This window comes from Oryza brachyantha, chromosome 5 (genome assembly GCF_000231095.2).
Source record: "Oryza brachyantha chromosome 5, ObraRS2, whole genome shotgun sequence".
Taxonomy (NCBI): domain Eukaryota; kingdom Viridiplantae; phylum Streptophyta; class Magnoliopsida; order Poales; family Poaceae; genus Oryza; species Oryza brachyantha.
Genome location: NC_023167.2, coordinates 838,299 through 856,372, shown reverse-complemented (window position 1 = coordinate 856,372; position 18,074 = coordinate 838,299). Strand labels below are relative to the sequence as shown.

General features: G+C 40.4%; 2 protein-coding genes across 13 annotated transcripts; both read left to right on the top strand.

The window, feature by feature from the left end:
* The first annotated feature begins 895 nt into the window (after window positions 1-895).
* On the top strand, window positions 896-16,692 carry LOC102719771 (protein SENSITIVITY TO RED LIGHT REDUCED 1). 12 transcript variants are annotated; one of them, XR_005811925.1, is made up of 5 exons: window positions 896-1,818; window positions 8,667-9,121; window positions 9,323-9,462; window positions 15,337-15,414; window positions 16,663-16,692. XR_005811925.1 is itself a non-coding variant. In XM_040524556.1 (2 exons), the coding sequence occupies exon 1, from the start codon at window positions 905-907 to the stop codon at window positions 1,808-1,810; it is 906 nt and encodes a 301-aa protein (XP_040380490.1). In that variant the 5' UTR covers window positions 896-904; the 3' UTR covers window positions 1,811-1,818; window positions 15,337-15,550. The 12 variants fall into 12 exon arrangements, 3 of the variants coding, with proteins under 3 accessions (XP_040380490.1, XP_040380491.1, XP_006654936.2); XR_005811926.1 differs by lacking the exon at window positions 16,663-16,692 and having other exon boundaries at window positions 15,340-15,550; XR_005811924.1 differs by lacking the exon at window positions 16,663-16,692 and having other exon boundaries at window positions 15,337-15,550.
* LOC107304162 (putative WUSCHEL-related homeobox 2) lies at window positions 16,645-17,653 on the top strand. Its single transcript, XM_040524558.1, has 2 exons — window positions 16,645-17,214; window positions 17,314-17,653. Exons 1-2 carry the CDS (start codon window positions 16,645-16,647, stop codon window positions 17,524-17,526), a joined length of 783 nt encoding a protein of 260 aa, XP_040380492.1. The 3' UTR covers window positions 17,527-17,653.
* Window positions 17,654-18,074: the final 421 nt, after the last annotated feature.

Below are 18,074 nucleotides of genomic sequence, written 5' to 3'. Positions count from 1 at the left end.
AATAGGAATATGATTTTTAGTCTCATAACCCATTGTTTGGTAATACGGGAAGAAATTAGTCTCACAAAATAAACATAATACAAAAATGTATTTAATGTTAATTAGATAAAATAATTTAGTATTGTGGATGTTATTATATATTTTTATAAATTTATTTAAACTTAAAAATATTTAACTTTAAACAAAACAAAAATGACTTGTAATATGAAACGGATAGAGTAGAAAGAACGACTAAACACATTTCTGGCTCAAAGAAAAAACATGTACTCCCTTCGTACCAAGATTTAAGAATTTATGTTATTTACATTTTACCAGATATAAATATTTCTCACTATTTACGATACTACTTGTCACATCAATCAATTTATGTTCTATATTATTCTCATTTTATCCCTACCCATCCTCTTATTCTCGTCAATTCCTCATTTACTAAGGGGCATCGCATCTTTTTTAATCTTAATTACGTTAAACAAACTAGAAATACTTAGACGGAATGATCCAGTAATACGCTAAAAATAACTAATTGTATACTAGAGATGACACCAGTAGCATTTACTAATGAACTTTCTTGTGTGTATACAAAACAAAACTCTGGTGCTGTGACCAAAATGTAAATACAATTTTCATACCCAGCAAAGTCAAACAATTGATTTGAAAATGCCGACGTGAAGAGGAAAAAAAAAAGAGATTGTTTTCTAAAGCTACACAAAAAAAATAATTAGCAGCACGATAAACATGATAGTTTGGCCCAACAATGACTGGACACCTAATTTGTAATGGGCTCTAATGATATATAATTAGCCTGGCCCCACAAAGCTAACATCTGGCCCATCTAAACCCTAACCACCGAATCTGGGCCGTCCATTCTCCATCTCTTCAATCGCAGGGCCAGACGGCCTCCACCATGTCGTCCTCTGCCCGACCCATGGTCGCCGCCGCCGCCCCCGCCCCCGCCGGCGGCGACTGGACCGTCGTCCGCCGCCGCAGTCGCCGGCGAGGTGACGCGGCGAGGGATACCGCCTCCCAACCAGACGCTCCACCGCCTCTCCCCGTCAACCCGATCCCCTGGGCCCCCTCCGACCCTTCCCTCGACCCCGCGCGCGTCTCCCGCCTCCTCGACCGCGCCCGCGCCGCCATCTCCCGCGTCGCCGCCTCCCGCCTCTACGGGCGCCTCCTCCTTCCGGACTCTCCGCTCCGCCGCCGCCTCTCCCTCTTCGCTCCCACGCGGCTGTCGCTTCTCGGAGTCGGCAGCTTCGAGAGCTCCCACTCCTCCCGCCTCCAGCTCGCGCTCGCCGCACTCCTCCGTCGCGACCTCCTCCTCCCCCCGGAATCCTCCGCCCACGCCGAACTCTTCGACCCCGTCCTCTCCGCAGCCGAGTGCGCCGCGGCGGCGGCACTGGGCTTCTCCGTGCCAGACGTCAACGACGGGTGCCGCCGCCGCGCCGACGAGCCCACCCTTTTCTACATGCCCCACTGCGAGGCGTCGCTCTACGACGCCCTCCTCGCGGCCAACTGGGAGCACCCCTCGCGGCTCCGCCGTGTCTGCGTGCTCGGCAACAGCTTCCGCAACTACGCAACCCAGGCGGAGGAGAACAGATCGGGCCCAGCCGCCAAGGCCAAGCACGTCCTTGCGGCGGAGCGATTCGCTTGGGAGCAGCGGGTTGACGAGACGGGCGGCGTGGATGACGACGACGACGTGTTCGCCCGCGCGTTCAACGAGACGAGCTGGCATTTCTTCGAGGTGGATGACGCCGTCGACTTGGCTGCCACCGTTACCGCCACCGCCGCCTCCACCGGAGGATGGAGATAAGTCCCAAAGTACTCTTCTCAATCTCAGTACTTCTCTTAAATCTTAGTATTTTGCGATTGCAATTGTAAGAGCATTGTTTGCCTAATTGGATGCTTTGGCGATCAACATTCAATATTTATGTCTTAACTACACCGTGCTACTTAACTGTTTCCAAATTAAGAGCACATTGATTTGGTGTTGTTTGACGTGCTACTCTTAAGAACACATAACAACCACCTTCCAGGCATCCACTGGACAATGATGATTTCTAGTAGTAGGTAGTATTTGACAGGATTTCTATCTGGGTAATACAAATCCACAAACAAGTATCTTTTAGTATTTTAAAAGACTTCCTTGCCAGTAGAATCTATCCTTGTCAATCTCATTACATATTGATATTTCTTCGATGTATTCACACTATAAAAAGTAGAAAAGGGCCTGTGTGTGTGCACCCTTAATTAACATGTATAAAAGACTAATTGACTTAAAGGACTAGGAAAAAAACATAATTCAATGATTATGCATCTATCTAAAAGGAGTAGTATATTACATGGCCTGAAGTACTATATTATTGATTTAAAGTAAGTTATGAATCTTAAAGTGAACATGTGACTGCTACCCGTACGCGACAACATTTTGAATGATGAATGTTGTAATTACAAAGAGTGCACTTGTGAGAAATCTTTCTAAGCTGTTAGAACGAATGCTCAAGGTCAGTTAGTGCTGTAGACATGTTTGTGGTTCTTATCATTTGAAAATATTGATCTAGGCTGAATGACTGGTATTGCAAACACCAAACTGAAGTGGAAACAAGAAGCACGCCAGCATGTTATTGCAACATCAATGTTGCAGTTAGAATGTATTTTGCTCATTGCAATATAGAGATTAAAACCACCTAGAATGCCATTGTCTGCATTACGTACAGTAGACTGCTGTGCCAGAAATGCTATGATCAACCAAGTTAATTTCCATGAGTTGATTATCAAGTACATGGTTATTTGGACCCTACAAGTTGTTAAGCATGATCTCTGTCTAAAAGAAGTGAACTCACATAAGATGCTGCACTTGTTTTTCAGGAGGTTCTTAGGGAGAGGAGGGTTCTGCATTCAAGTTCATTGAGCATATTCGAATAGTGGCCATTATCCAAATATTGCCTTAGATCCTGTTTTGATAGGGGGTGATTTTAGGCTCTAATCCTTCCTATCAATCCCCTTATCCGAGCATCCTCTTTAATTAGTATCAAGAGGGTAGATGATTGATAATTTGATATACCCAGCCCTTAGAAATGGTTCTGTGTTCTTTGCCTGTATGTTCAATTGTCAATATAGAATACAGTTGAGTCCCAAACTTTGTACTCTCTCGGGTTAAAAATATTTGTCATCTAGGATAAGATTTGGTCAAGCTTTTAAAATTGCGACCATCGATAATTGCTTGAATGCTTAGTTTAAATACAAAACAAATGATACACATAGACTCTCCTCAAAAAGTACTATCATAACATCACAAACTTATTAGATTTTATAAATTTATTTTAACATAAAATTACTGGTTGGAATGTTAGAAGTTTGACCAAATGTTATCCTAAACGACAAAGATTTTGGACGGGAGGGAGTATTTGCTATAACAGTACTACTCGATGAAGTGGAATGGTAACCTTTTGCCTGCCTTGCACTGCATGTTTTTGGTGGTAAACGCCTAAACGGCTAAACCCTAGACATTTCTTCGTGTTCCCTTAATCAATATAGTGTATTTCTTTCAGATAGTGTAATAACTAAATCCTCATTATAGTGTATTTATCTTTCAGATAGTGTACTCTACCATAGGCCCATCAAGTTGGGCCAAAACCAGGCCTTTATTCACTGCCATGTCAAGGCCCAACTTTTACTGCTAACTACTTTACACATACCTCTGGCCTGCGTCCCCTGAAAAGAATCTGTGGCCTTTGCTAGGCCCAAATGAGAGTGCAGACCAGTTGCACCAGTGCACTGCTGACCAAATAGGAAAACTGGAAAAAACTTTGCAAACTAATGACTCTGTATAGGTCAGTACATAACTACATACTACCTGCTAGCTCCATGCTGTGCTTTTGATCAGTACTGTACATGAATACATTGCCTGCATAGTTGGTTGCCCCTAGTTAGACATGCAAGGCCTGTAGTAACAAATCAAAATTGTATTTGCACTTAGCAATGATCAACACACATAGAGAGACACTTTCAGACCATTTGCGAAGATTATTCATCCATTTGCACCAACTCACTAGTTACATCAGTTGCATTTTGTACGACTCTCTTTTTTTGGTGAAGCATACTACCTCAAAAGATGGTGTTTCTGGAATTAACACCACCTCGTAATCCATATATCTAGCTTGTACCATACCAAATATTTCCTTTTCTTTAATGGCATATCGTTAATATGCCATTCTAGGGTAGATTAATTGCAATTAATAGACAAACTGCAGAGTATATTACTCCTAGTTGTACCATGCATGAGAGAACGTCTTCTGAATCTACTTAACTGTTTGTACTCTGCTTCAAAATTTTCTTCTGTACAGTCTGTTTGCCCCACTGGTTTGGAGAGGGATGGCTTGGCCAATAAAATGTGATTAAGCTAATAGGTTGGCAGATGACTAGGGCACTGTCTATTATATCTAACACTGTCGAGGACGCAGCGAGAGAGTCAATGGGTGACAGGATTCTAAATGCGATTTCATAGAGCGAGCCAGCCCAGAAGGATCAGGATCGACGCATGGGAACCCTGCAGAGTGCACAGGCAGAGCTGCATCAGCATCAGCAGTAGCTAGTGTGGGACGGCATGCTGGGCACTGTGCTTGTGTAAGGGGGGAGATGACAACACTTGGAATGTTATGGGTAGAGACAAAATATTAAGATTGCATTGCAGTTGCAGTGGTGTACATATTACATACTGTATGCAACACACTGCACTGCAGGGTGGTCCTCTTCTCTCTTCTCTCTGTATGTGTCTGTCTCCACCGGCCTCAGGCTGCAGCCATGCATGTATGTACAGATACAGAAAAAAGAGAGAGATACAGTAGGTTTGGCATTGATCTAGCTACTCGGCGTGCATGACACAGCCAGTCTCTCTTCTGCCTGCTGCCTCCATCCACCATGCATGCATCTCTCTCTGTGTTTTTTCTTTCTCTGCATTGCAGTGCAGTTCAGTGCAAATGCAATGGCCGGTGGCGTGAGGGAGAGGAGAACGGAGAGAAGAGAGGAATGAGGTGTGGATATGATTTAAGAGATGATGAGGGAGTGGTCACATCACAGGATCCCCACTAGGATCCCCGTCTACATATGCATGTGTGTGTATGCAGTATGCAACAGAGACACACACATGTAGGAGTACAGAGAAAGAAGACAGAGGCATGGCCATATAAGCAACCATACGCACACCTACATATATGTAGTAGTAGGATCACAGCACATGGTGACTAGTGAAGCCTGCAAGTTTTGTCACCTTTTGTTACTCTCTCTGCTCTCTGTGTCTACTACTAACCCATCCAGCCAGCCATATGCATATGTGTTTCTCTCTCCCTGTACGTCTTGCTTGCAATGCCATGCCATGCCTTGCTGCTGCCTTGTGTGTACTGACTAGTTTGTAAGCTATGCAGTATTGCAGATATGCAAATGGTGCATGTCAAAAAGTGGGCAGCTTTCGGGGCTTCGGTTCCCTTCTGTTATGGACAGGCACCGATCGTGCATCGCCATGGGCGCCTCTCTTCCTCCTCCTTGATCTCTATGCACTGCCATTGCTGTCCCCTCTAGATCTCTCTAACCCCTCTCTGTCTCCAAGCCCAAATCTTTAACCAGTGTGTGCATGGGTGTGCCTGCCTTTGCTACCTCTTACGTGCATGACGTGCAGCATGCGCCTTTGTCGTAATTGGTGAAAAACGTGCATACGTATAGTACGTACTTACTGCTTTTTGAATGCATGCATCGCTGCTCTCTGATCGATCTCTATGGCCATGCATCCATGCCTGCCTGTCTATGGACTTTGGAGTATTGTCAAATCACATGTTAACTCCACATATTCTGGTTTGCCCCTAGCTTTGTTAATTTAGAGCTTTATTTGAAACTGTCGTAAGATCAGGTACAATTAATAATATCCTCTCATGTTATAATTTTATAATAACTGAAGTCAAGAAAGGTCGCATCACACATTACTTTCGTGCAGCAATTAAGAACTGAACTCCTGTTTTTCTTTTTCAATAGTACTCCCTCCATTTCAATATATATAGTGCCTATTTTGTTTCATTAGAGTAGGTATTTCATCAAATATTCTATTGTTTTATTAATATGTCACTTATATGATACAAAAGTATAACGCCAATAAAATACTTTTAAATATGAATATAATAATATTAATTTTGTTTCATAAAATTGGTATCATAACATAGTAATTTTTAGTCAAATTAAGTATTGTCCTAAACATGGCCTATATTATTAAATGGAGGGATTAAGTGAACCCATGTGTGTAGGAAGAATCTCATATAAGTTTGGTACTACCACAATACTAGCATGCATATGCTTGCTGTTTTCTTTAGAAACTTTGATACAAGATCTCAGCCCAACAGCAGGAAGTATAGCTAGAGAGAGGCCACTTCTGAAAAGAGCAACTCTGAATAAATAAAAAGGTGTCCCTCTCTACATGTAAGGCAGGCAGCTATAGCTAGACATGCATGTAAAGATCGATTACTAATTGCACCATCATGAAGAGATCGAGCAATGCATATATAGGCTTTTGCAGCTTCTGCCAAGACATGCATGTAGCTAGGTACGTAGCTAGCTACTCATATATATATATATATATATATATATATATATATATATATATATATATATATATATATATATATATATATATATATATATATATATGTACATACGTATTTATATATGTACTCCCTCTATCCAAAAAACGAATTTTTCGGTTTTCATGTCCAACGTTTGACCATTCGTCTTATTTAAAAATTTTTCAGAAAATTAGAAAAAAATTAGTCACACGTAAAATACTATTCATGATTTATCATCTAATAAAAACAAAAATATCAATCGCAAAAAAATTTTGAATAAAACAAAGAGTCAAAAAATTGAAGATAAAAAAATAAAAAATTGGTTTATTTTGGAACGGAGGGAGTATATGTCAATATGTGCATTAGCATTGCACATAGATCAGACATAATGAATGTGTGTACAGATGTGTCTGTGAAGGAGGGAGGGGGCCTGGGTAGCTAGGAGGAGGAGAGAGATGGAACAAGAGAGACAAGATGTTTATTTCACATGCAGATGACTTCAATATGCATATGCAGTTATGCACAGCTAGCAGGCCATAAAAGAGGGGCTGGAATCTGTTTTGAATTGGAGTTGAGCTAGCTAGGAGCTGTGGTCAGTGAGTGAATACTACTCCAGCTACTGATCGGGTGCAGTACTGCTGAATTCTTGAAGAAAGAATTGTATGTGGCAATGAATGCCTAGTTATTAGGAGTGCAGGATCAGAGAGCCAAGAGATCGAAAGGATACTCTATGTTTTGTTTCTGTCAAGTTATTGCACTAGCATCAGTGTACATGTTTGTGTAGGAGAGGCCGAGTTACTGCAATGCAGATCATGCAGGCCAAGCAGAAGCAGCAGGCCAGCCACAAGCTAGCTTCTGCTATCTCCTAGCCCCTTTGATCAGACAGAGATAAAGTTTTTGCTGCTGCTTGTGCATGGTTGTACTGTATCAACATTTCAACCTTTCAGCAAGCAGCATGGCTACCTAGGGTCGTAGTACGTACTACTACTGTGTGAAGAAGAGTGTCCTCTTCTAAATTCACTTCTCCTCTCAGTCACTGGGCTGCAGGAATTGATATGATGCTGCATGCTTTCTGTGTAGTAGTGGCCAGTGCAAGACCAGTTAGTATACTATATTATTCTTCGAGATGCATGGCATCTTCAGGTCAGATACAGAGATCAGCTCAAGAAATGTTCCGTGTCATTGGCTTGGTTGGCTAGCTAGTATCTCGTATAGTAGTATTATATTGTACATATAGCACTTACATGGGGAGAGTATTCTAAACCCTAGAGGGAATATTCTCTCGTCTATTACATGCTATCTAAATAGTTATTAAAAAATTTTAAAAAATTGTGAAGATAGATTAATATAAGATATGTCACTATACAAACATGCAAGTTTAAATATGACTTTTACAATCCACAATAAAAATAACAAATTGAACTCTAAATAGTATACGTATACTCACTGTCATATTTGTTATTTTTTCTATGGATTACAGAAGTCATATTTGAACTTGCACGTTTGTGTAGTGATATATCTTATACTAATCTATCTTCATAATTTTTTTAAAATTTTTTGATGACTATTTAGATAGCATGCAATAAACGAGGGGATGTCCCCTCGAGGGTTTAAAATCCGCTCCCACTTAAATGCTGCTTCTGCACATCATGCATATTTGATTCAATTCGTCTTTGGTACAAAACATAATATACTTTTGGTACACCCCGGCCTTCTCTCTGCATCTTATCAGCTGCATTGCATGGCTTTGTCACCGCCTCACCACGTGAAGGCAGCAGCAGCGGCAGCCTGCATGCTCTCTCTTCGATCTCTTCTGGAGTAGCTTCACACATGAATGGATATGAATATGATATGCTGCTAGCTATAAGCTCGCTTGCTGCTACTGTAGTAGGATCCACATAACTGCACCCAATCTTTCCAGTTGCTGTACTTTCTCAAGCTCTAATGCCTCTCTCTGTCAATGATCTGTATTTAATTTTCTCTGCGCGTGCTCTCTTATCCTTCTGCAAAATTAAAGATAGTACTGATAACAATTATATGTATATGTGGTTTGTCAACTCGCAGGTTATACCTACAAACTCTTAGTAGTAGTAATCTGCAGTTAAATTTAATTAAACTCTCTTGCAAATTGCTGGGTGGAGGAGACGATCGATGATTAATCCAAAGGTGAAGATAGCTGCGCGGATGGAGAGGAAGAAGACAAAGGTATAGTAGCAGGCAGCAAGGTGAAGAAACAAGAAAGATGCATCGACTATGTCCGGCGTGAACACTCTCTGACAGACATTAACTTTGTCGAGCCAGCAGGGAAGAATCGAAGAGGGGAATGAATAGAGAATCGATGAATTAATTATTGGCGCCGTGGAGAAGATCGATCCATCCATGGCATGCATGCATGACGTTGTTGTGGCTACGGGGCCGGGCTGCCTAGCTAGCTTGCATCCAGTACTGTACATGGATCGTATTCCCGAGACCCAGACACCCAGAAACCAACCACAATGGAAGCTACTACAACAACTCTGGTAAGAACGATGCTACTCGTTCTTACTGTTGCTATTGCCATATAGGAGCTGTGTATACTACTGTTCAATCAATAAATACCTGTCTATAAAACTCATGGCATCTTTGGTCAACTCCCCTAGCTCTAGCTATAGCTTCTTCTGATCTATCAAATCAGTTGCATATATATATTGATCAAATCATCACATCACACTCACTGCTAGGTACACACACGGCAGGCAGGCTGGCCATGAACAGGGAAAATTAGCTGCTGCTACACCATTGGGAGCCGTATGTCTATGCTGCACCCCTGCACACACACATGCAATGTACTGCCGCGTGCCACGGCGTGTTTGATATCTTGGTAAGTACTACTACCACCAGAATTTACACCCTCTGATCCAGCACTTTGTGGCTACGGATTCTGCAACGTTATGTTGTTGTTAATTTGCTTCTGCTATCATCCTGCTCTGCTGCATGCGTGCTGCTTTTTTGTGTTCGAGCTAGCTAGGCATGCAAGCATGCTCTTCAGATCGATGAACTGATCTGAGATCACTCACTACCGCCATGGAGTACACGCTTAGAGCTAGCACAACGTAGATCCATTGTCCTGAGGCTGCATCTAATATGTCTGAATCTATGCACATATGTGCGTTTCAATCTACGCAGTATGGTACAATAATGCATGCGCGCGTATGCGAAGTCAATAAATTTTTAATTTAATTCCACCCTGAATGTTCTTAAATTTTTGTAATTTATTGTACACGCCTATAGCTAGTACGTGCCAGAATTCGTACGCCACACATACACATATACAGTTAATATATAACAAATTTATGTGCTTTACATTAAAGAGATATATGAACCGATCGAGGATCTAACTAAACTAGCTATAGCATGCGGTTCGATTAACTTGTTTATACATACCGACATATATGCAAATGCATAAATTCTAGGTTAACACATACGCATCGATCAAGTTCAAACGTGTGTATGCCTGCATATAGCTAGAAACATGAACCTGTATTCCTTCCATTTCATCTATTATAAGTCACTTTTATGTTTATCATAAATCAAATATTTTTATGTTTGATCAATTTTATAGAAAAATAAATACCCTATATATATAATGGTGAATTTAATTTAACTAATTTGGTGTTGTGGATATGCATGTATATTTTTTATGTAAAAACACTCATGTTTAAAAGTATTACTATCACTTAGTATAAATTTAAAGTAACTTATAATTAATATAAAACGGAGGGATTTCTGAACAATCATCGTAATTACTAATTACTACTAGTTTGTATGCACGTACAGCCATGTTGTAGTTTGTAACGTAGTAGGAGCTCTAAACATGAGTGTTGGCGTGTTGTATATTATTATATACGTATGACTTTGTAAACAAGCTATACAAAGAGGACATAACAACCTCTCAGAATTAGGCATGTACAGGACAACTTGTTTGATACATATATGGACTAGATATAGTCAGCACATTGCATCATTAATCAATTTAGTAATAACTACTAAGTAGTCGATTTGACACATATATGTACTTAAGCGAATGACCAGTTCCATCACCATTAATTAATTATAGGTAAGGGGCCGGGCCAGGCCAAGCAGCTAGATATGGCTAGCAGCCAGATGCATGGAGCTGAGGTATAGCTAGTGATGGTTGCAATGATGCTCCAATGAGTAGTAAAAATAGTGTGGCACTGTGGCATGCCAAAATTAAGGAATGCAAAAGGAGGTAGAAACAAATTTGATTCACATGCATGTGTATATAGACTCCCGTTGCATGCTTTGCATATGGTATAATACATACATACACATACACATACATGTGAATTTGCTATGCTTGTAGTTATGTATATACAGTTAGTTACACAAAGATACGATGCGTGTGTACATGTACATGTGCATCATCTCAGCTCAGCACATATACTTATATATATACTACATCATATCCATATATATATGCATGGTTGTGGTGTGTGTCCTTGTGAATGTGATCTCTCATAGTCGATCTTTATGCATGCACGCATGCACCCAAAGGTCCAGCCAGTTTGTGACGCCTGACGGCTTACAAGACTAGACGCGCCTGCCTGCCATGCTAGCTTCTGCGTTCAGTTAACGTTACTTGAGTTCAGATCTGTTCAGACAACACATCACATGCATATGATATAGTATGCATGTATAGGTGTAGCATATCTGTGTGCACACACCTGCATTTCGAGATTCATCCATGCATATATCGGTCGATATATATGCATTCTGTTTATACATATACTCCTTGCATTGCATTGCACGCACTGAGGACGAATTGAATTAGCCGTAGTGCATATATGCATGCTTTTTTTTACAATATATTTGTTGGAGAAATGTATATCGATCGATCTTAGTGGTACGGTGCATATATAACTGCGTATGCATGCATGTGTTGAGTTTTGATTGGATTCCGTGCGTGCGTGCTGTCAAACATTTCTTGCAGCAGGCCGGACGCCCTCCGTCCTAACTCGATCCTATTACTGCACTGCTGCCATGCCACCTAGCTAGCTAATTAAGTAGTTATATATACACCTAGCTTGATCAATATATATAGTCGTCGTTCAAACAAAATGTAAACTATTAGAAACTACATGATTGAATTGAATTGAAAAGGCTTCATCCGGATATATATATATATATATATCGAGTTGAGTATAATTAAGGAATCTTTAATTTGTTTCAATATGTGGAAATATATGCATGCATGGGATTGCCATATCTTTTTTTTAATGAACTACACGAGCACTGTTAATTTACACAACCATAGTAGTATATACTTGCATTCATAAATATATGTCAATTAAATGCATCTATCATTTTTTTTGAAAGAAATCAACTTATAATATATACATACATACATACATTACAGTACATGTATGCTTTTAGCAGGAATCCTACTAAAGATGGGAGCATACGGATTGATTCGGATCAATATGGAATTGTTACCTCATGCTCATTATCTATTTTCCCCTTGGTTAGTAATAATAGGAGCGATGCAAGCCCATACGTAATCCTTTGTATAGACGTTGAGGTGGACGGACACTAAGATGGAATAGGCCCGCTAATATGCCCAATGTACCCGCAGCAATATGATGAGAAGCTATGTTAAAACTAGCTTGAACATGAATAACTCCTTTTGTTATTCTACGTGCACTCTTCCGTAAACTAAAACGCGCATTCCTACGCAAACCAGTACGTAAAAAAATCCTGGATAGGAAGTGGGTCGGTCTCAAAATAAATAAGTTGTTAGTTGTAGAATATTACTCTTGTCAAACTTGAACTTAAGGAAAAACAGAAAGGTTCATAGAATTTTCTTCCCCTTCCCTTTTTCCCGAACAAAATATATATATATATATATATATATATATATATATATATGTCGGGCGATTAGAATTATCATGCAAAATGATCGCAAACCATTATGACATCTTAATAAAATTAACCTTTAATTAATTAGAGAAAGGAATGAGAATATGCATTTAATCTCCTAAATGACAGTGAAAGGAACAAAACTTATATACTCATGACAGTCCTAAATTAAATTAAATGATGGACTGGCTAGCATCATGAGAATATTAACTCTGGTACTGTCTCATTGATCTCATGATCGACTAATCAATCACCTGTCCTCCTAGCTAGCTCTAACAACTATTGCAAGCAAGAACGCATGCGTATGCCTGCATAATCTCTGGTGTGTGCAGTACGTACAGTGGGGCGAACAGGGGACTACCATATCTTTGTGGTCAGCTGATGCAGCAAAAAAAAAAAAAAAACGCGTATCGATCTATATTCTTAATTAATTTGCTGGACCATGCAAACATATGGGGTCCATTTAAACTAATATTAATTCGCTGTCTTTGCTTATCATTATTTTATTGACCACAGTAATTGGTCGATATATTTATGGTGTTTGCAGGTATATTCTCATCAGACTAGTCTTACGTATGTTTTGTCTGGCCACTTTTTTTATTTTAAAATACATCAGGTTCAATATATTATGTACTGCATATGGAGTATCACCTTTGGATCCAATGAAATTAATTAAAGTATGAGTACTGCATGCAGTTGGTTTTTCAATTCAATCCCCCTTTAATTCGTGAGAAATGATGATTACCGGCCTGCGGTCCCCAATTAAAACTCGTTTAATTTATAATATTTATCATGAAGTTTTGCACGCGAGTACAATGCGTATGGTATGGTATGTACTCTTTTGTCCTGAACTTTTCTACGTGTTTTGCGTACCCTGCATCCACAAAAAAAAATTGTTAGAATTTAAGCATGCTTTTAGAATATATCTAAACTAATAGTGTTAATTAAGGTCATACTCCCTCCGTTCCATATTATAAGTATTTCTGGTTGTCTAAATTCATCTATATTTTAATGTATATGTTTTGTAGATGTGTCTAAATTCATGACCACACATATGAATCTAGGTAAGGCTAGAAAGTCTTATAATATGGAAAGGAGGGAATATTAAAAAAAAATTCCATGAAGGCGGTTGCACTCTATCTCCACATCATGAAAATTAAGAACGCTCAAACTAAAAGGATGCTCTAAACTAACAAAGCTAGATATTGTGAAAAGGTTCTCACAAGTACAGAACATTTTGGCCTGCCAGACTTGAAGATTTCCCCAGTGGAAAATCATCTTTATAGTACTAGCTATATTTTTAACGTAAGTTTTTTTTAGTATTGTCTAAATTTATGTAAATAATAATAAATTTAGACATATATGAAAACGATATACATTTATCAATAGCTTAATCTAGATATAAACAAATATCTTATAATACGAAACAGAGAAAGCAGAAAGCAATGATTTTTTCTAAAGACATAGGCTGTGTATATGACAGCTTTGGATCAATTTTACAAGCTCCAATCTACGACCTACTCAAATTATGTCTGTCTTCTCTGCCCTCGACTATACCTTCCCTAACTCAGAGTTGGCTTCGAAAGTTAAAAGGAGTAGTGGTAGTGATGGTGAATCTGTCACCTACCCCACCATCAACTCTCTTATATTTTTTTAAAAGAAAAAATAACTTAGACATATATATCAAGCCACTTTATTAACTCTATTTTAATAATATACTAATGATATTTTTAATAAGATCTCGTTGCAACGTATGGGTAATATGATAGTACATGTATATATATACACACCTACAGAGTCTATATGGGTATATGTATTTCTGCATTTTTAATTAGTCGATGCAACAGTCTATATATATCTCAAAACTTGGTCAGGGAAGAAACATTAGAAATGATCTATAGCTAGCGAGGTACAGAGAGAGATTAATTACTGTAGTTAATTGGATGTGATAGTTTGATGTGAACATCTTTAATTAGTACTAAATAGTGAGTGCCAGTGTCGTACTTAACTGTGTGGTGCATCTGTGTAGGCCATCATCACCTCATAATTTCGCAGTTTTTGGCAGTGAGAGAGGCTTGGCCGAAATCCTAGACAGATTTCCAGAATCCTACGTGTAATTCTCTTCTTCCATGCAATCTGATGGATGCTATAGCTATAGCTGCATGCACATTTAATTAGTTTTTCTTTTCTGCTAGCTCCTTTTCTCCTTTCCTCTCTCTCAGCTCTGTGCTTTTCTCTCTACTACTATAGCTAGTTCTGTCACTCTCTTGGGAGGACGTACGCGCAGAGAAAGAAAGACGTGACGTGTTAATTAAATAGATCATCACTAGCTTCTGCATGGAATAATGCGGTTGACACATTATTGAAGGGGCCGTTTCAATTTCTTAACAACATTGTTCAGTATATGTACAGTACCCCGTAATGGACTGCTACGTATAGCTAGGGGTTAATTTGTGAAGTTATATACCACGTCCGTCACGGAAAGAATTTATTTTTTGGTTCTAGTGTCCAACGTTTGAACACCTATCTTATTTGAAATTTTTATTAAAAAATTTTAAAAAATAGTTACGCATAAATTAATCTTCATGTTTTATCATCTAATAATAAAAATAAATATTAATTATAAAAAAATAAATAATACAAAGCATCAAAGATTATATCCAAATGCTAAAAAATTGAACTTATTTTGAAACTGATAGAGTACGTACTAGCACCATGCTTATGCATTACGTACACGGATCTATGCAATAATTAAGATTAGGTCCAGTTTAGACCTATGGGAGAACTTTAACCAAACTCTTGTTTCGTTTTATGTTAGGAGTTGGTGGCCCGGCTGCGTGAGAAGGAAAGGGGGACCTGATATTTAAGCAGCAGAGATGCAGTGATAATTGCAATGGTACAATTTGAAAGATCGATCCTTTGTTGGTTTTCGTTGTAGTTATTTTTTTCTTGCCTTTTAAATAGCTAATAATCTAGATATAACAACTTTTATCTAAAAATTATTTTCGGTTCCTTTGTTTATCAAGATTAATGAACGCATTAATAAGACTTACAACTAATATCTATCTCATCCTAAATTTATACAGAAATATTAGATCTATATCGCAACTGAAAAAAAAACTATAATATTTTCAGCTAGCTTTGCCTGTATATCAGTGAGTATTTTTTTGGGTCACAAACAACACGCATGAGAGACTGATTGATGATTTCCCCAGAAAGCTACACTAACGATGTAAGAGTATTCTCGTATTTGCCTAAATTCATATAGATGCTAATGAATCTAGACACACATATATATATATATATATATATAAATTATAAACTTATATATATTCATCAATTGATGAATTTAAGCAAAGCTAGAATTAAAGTCTTCCAATATGAAACGGAGGTAGTAACATTTTGAATATATCCACTAGTCAGTAATCGCCCTAGCGATCGAGCAATTAACATTTTCAGAGCACGGCGAGCGCGTACAATTAATCGATCGATCAGAACTACACAACGTGCTAACTTAATTATTACGTACTAATCCTTATTATGCAACGGTCACTATACTTGATAAGATCTCTGCATCTTATATATATACATGCATGCGAATACACAGTTAAGCACGCACACGTTACATATATACGTACGTACGGTGGTTGATGGATTAATCAGGGAATCCATCACGCAACAGTACGTACATATACGCACATATATTACTCATTCAATATAACACATACAATAGCTAGTACCTTCTCTCTCTCTTGATCTCCAAGAGAAGAGAGAGAGAGTACGTGAGAGAGAGAGATGAATGAATGAATGCATGCATGGTGCAGAGTGTAGAGTAGATGATCTATGGACTTGTGAATTGGCGCTTTGCTATAAAGTGATCGATCGGTCGAGAGAGAGAGAGAGACAGCAGCAGCAGCAGCAGCAGCAGCATATATATATGTGACTCAAACAAGCTCAAGAAGCTCACCACTTCTTCTTCTTCTTCGTCGTCGTCTCCTAGGACACTTCCTGTCTCCTCTCCTCACCGGCCGGCCGGCCATCCACGGCACGCGCAAAACCTGGCTATATATATTGGTGATCGATCGAATAATTAGTCGAGCAAAGTAGAAGGAGAGAATTGATTAAGATGGCGCCGGCGGTGCAGCAGCAGCAGCAGCAGCAGAGCGGAGGGGGGTCGTCGGTGGGGACGACGACGCGGTGGTGCCCGACGCCGGAGCAGCTGATGATACTGGAGGAGATGTACAGGGGAGGGCTGAGGACGCCGAACGCGGCGCAGATACAGCAGATCACGGCGCACCTCTCCACCTACGGCCGCATCGAGGGCAAGAACGTCTTCTACTGGTTCCAGAACCACAAGGCCCGCGACCGCCAGAAGCTCCGCCGCCGCCTCTGCATGAGCCACCACCTCCTCTCCTGCGCCCACTACTACGCCGCCGCCGCCGCCTCCTCCCACCACCACCACCTCCTCGCCTCCTCCCCCACCGCCGCTCCTCCTCTCTCCGTCGCCGCCGCCGCCGCTCCTCCCCCGCTGCTCACGCCGCACTCCTACCCCTCCCACCCTTCCTCCGCCCAGCTCCTCTCCCCCACCTCCCCCGCCGCCGCACCATACACCACCAGCTACTACTACCCCTTCGCCGCCGCCGCGCCGCCGGCCAGGACGACGTCGCCGGCGAGCCCCCTCTTCCAGTACAACCAGGTATAATTCTAGCCTACTGTGCATGCACGTAGCGTGCCCTACGCATGGTGTAACCTAACTAGCTAAGGGCCTAAGGCTAATTACACATGATCGATGCAGGCCGGAGTGTTGCCGGCGGCGGCGGAGGCGATCGGGAGGGCGGAGTCGTACTCGCTGGGGAAGCTAGTGGACAACTTCGGGGTGGCACTGGAGGAGGCGTTCCCGCCGCCGCCGGCGGCCGAAACGGCGGCCGGCGCCGGCTTCTGCAGGCCGCTCAAGACGCTGGACCTCTTCCCCGGCGGCCTCAAGGAAGAGCAGCATGACGTCGTCTAGTAGCTAGCTACCTACCTACTTAATTAGTTATATTAATTAATTAACATCGCATGCATGATGGATCCATCCATCCATTATGTATTAATTAACCTTAATTCTCTCTTCCTCGACAAACTTCTCTGCTCAATTCAGACTTCAGAGTTAGATCAATATTGACATATTATCGTGTCTTTCTTATTGACTACTTTGTTTGCTACTGTTAATGCATGCTTTCTCTCTCTATTCTACAACTGTCGTTAATGCATGTACGAACTTGATGCACTTCAAGCTAGCTAAGAGGGTCACATCGAGGTCGGTCGTGCATTAGCATTGACTAATTAACTAGTCATATATAAGTCCTTGTCTATATGGAATGTGAACGTACTTAGTTAAATTAATTAAATTAAAAACAAAAACAGATCAGATTGCAGCAGCTGGCTAGCTCTCTGCTCCATGCTACAGTAGTAGATAAAAAGAAATACTAGTAGTAGTTAATATATTATTAGTGTGTTGCAGCTAGCTAGCTAGCTGTGGTTGCAGTGAAGCAGCAGAGAGCTAGAGCTAGAGCT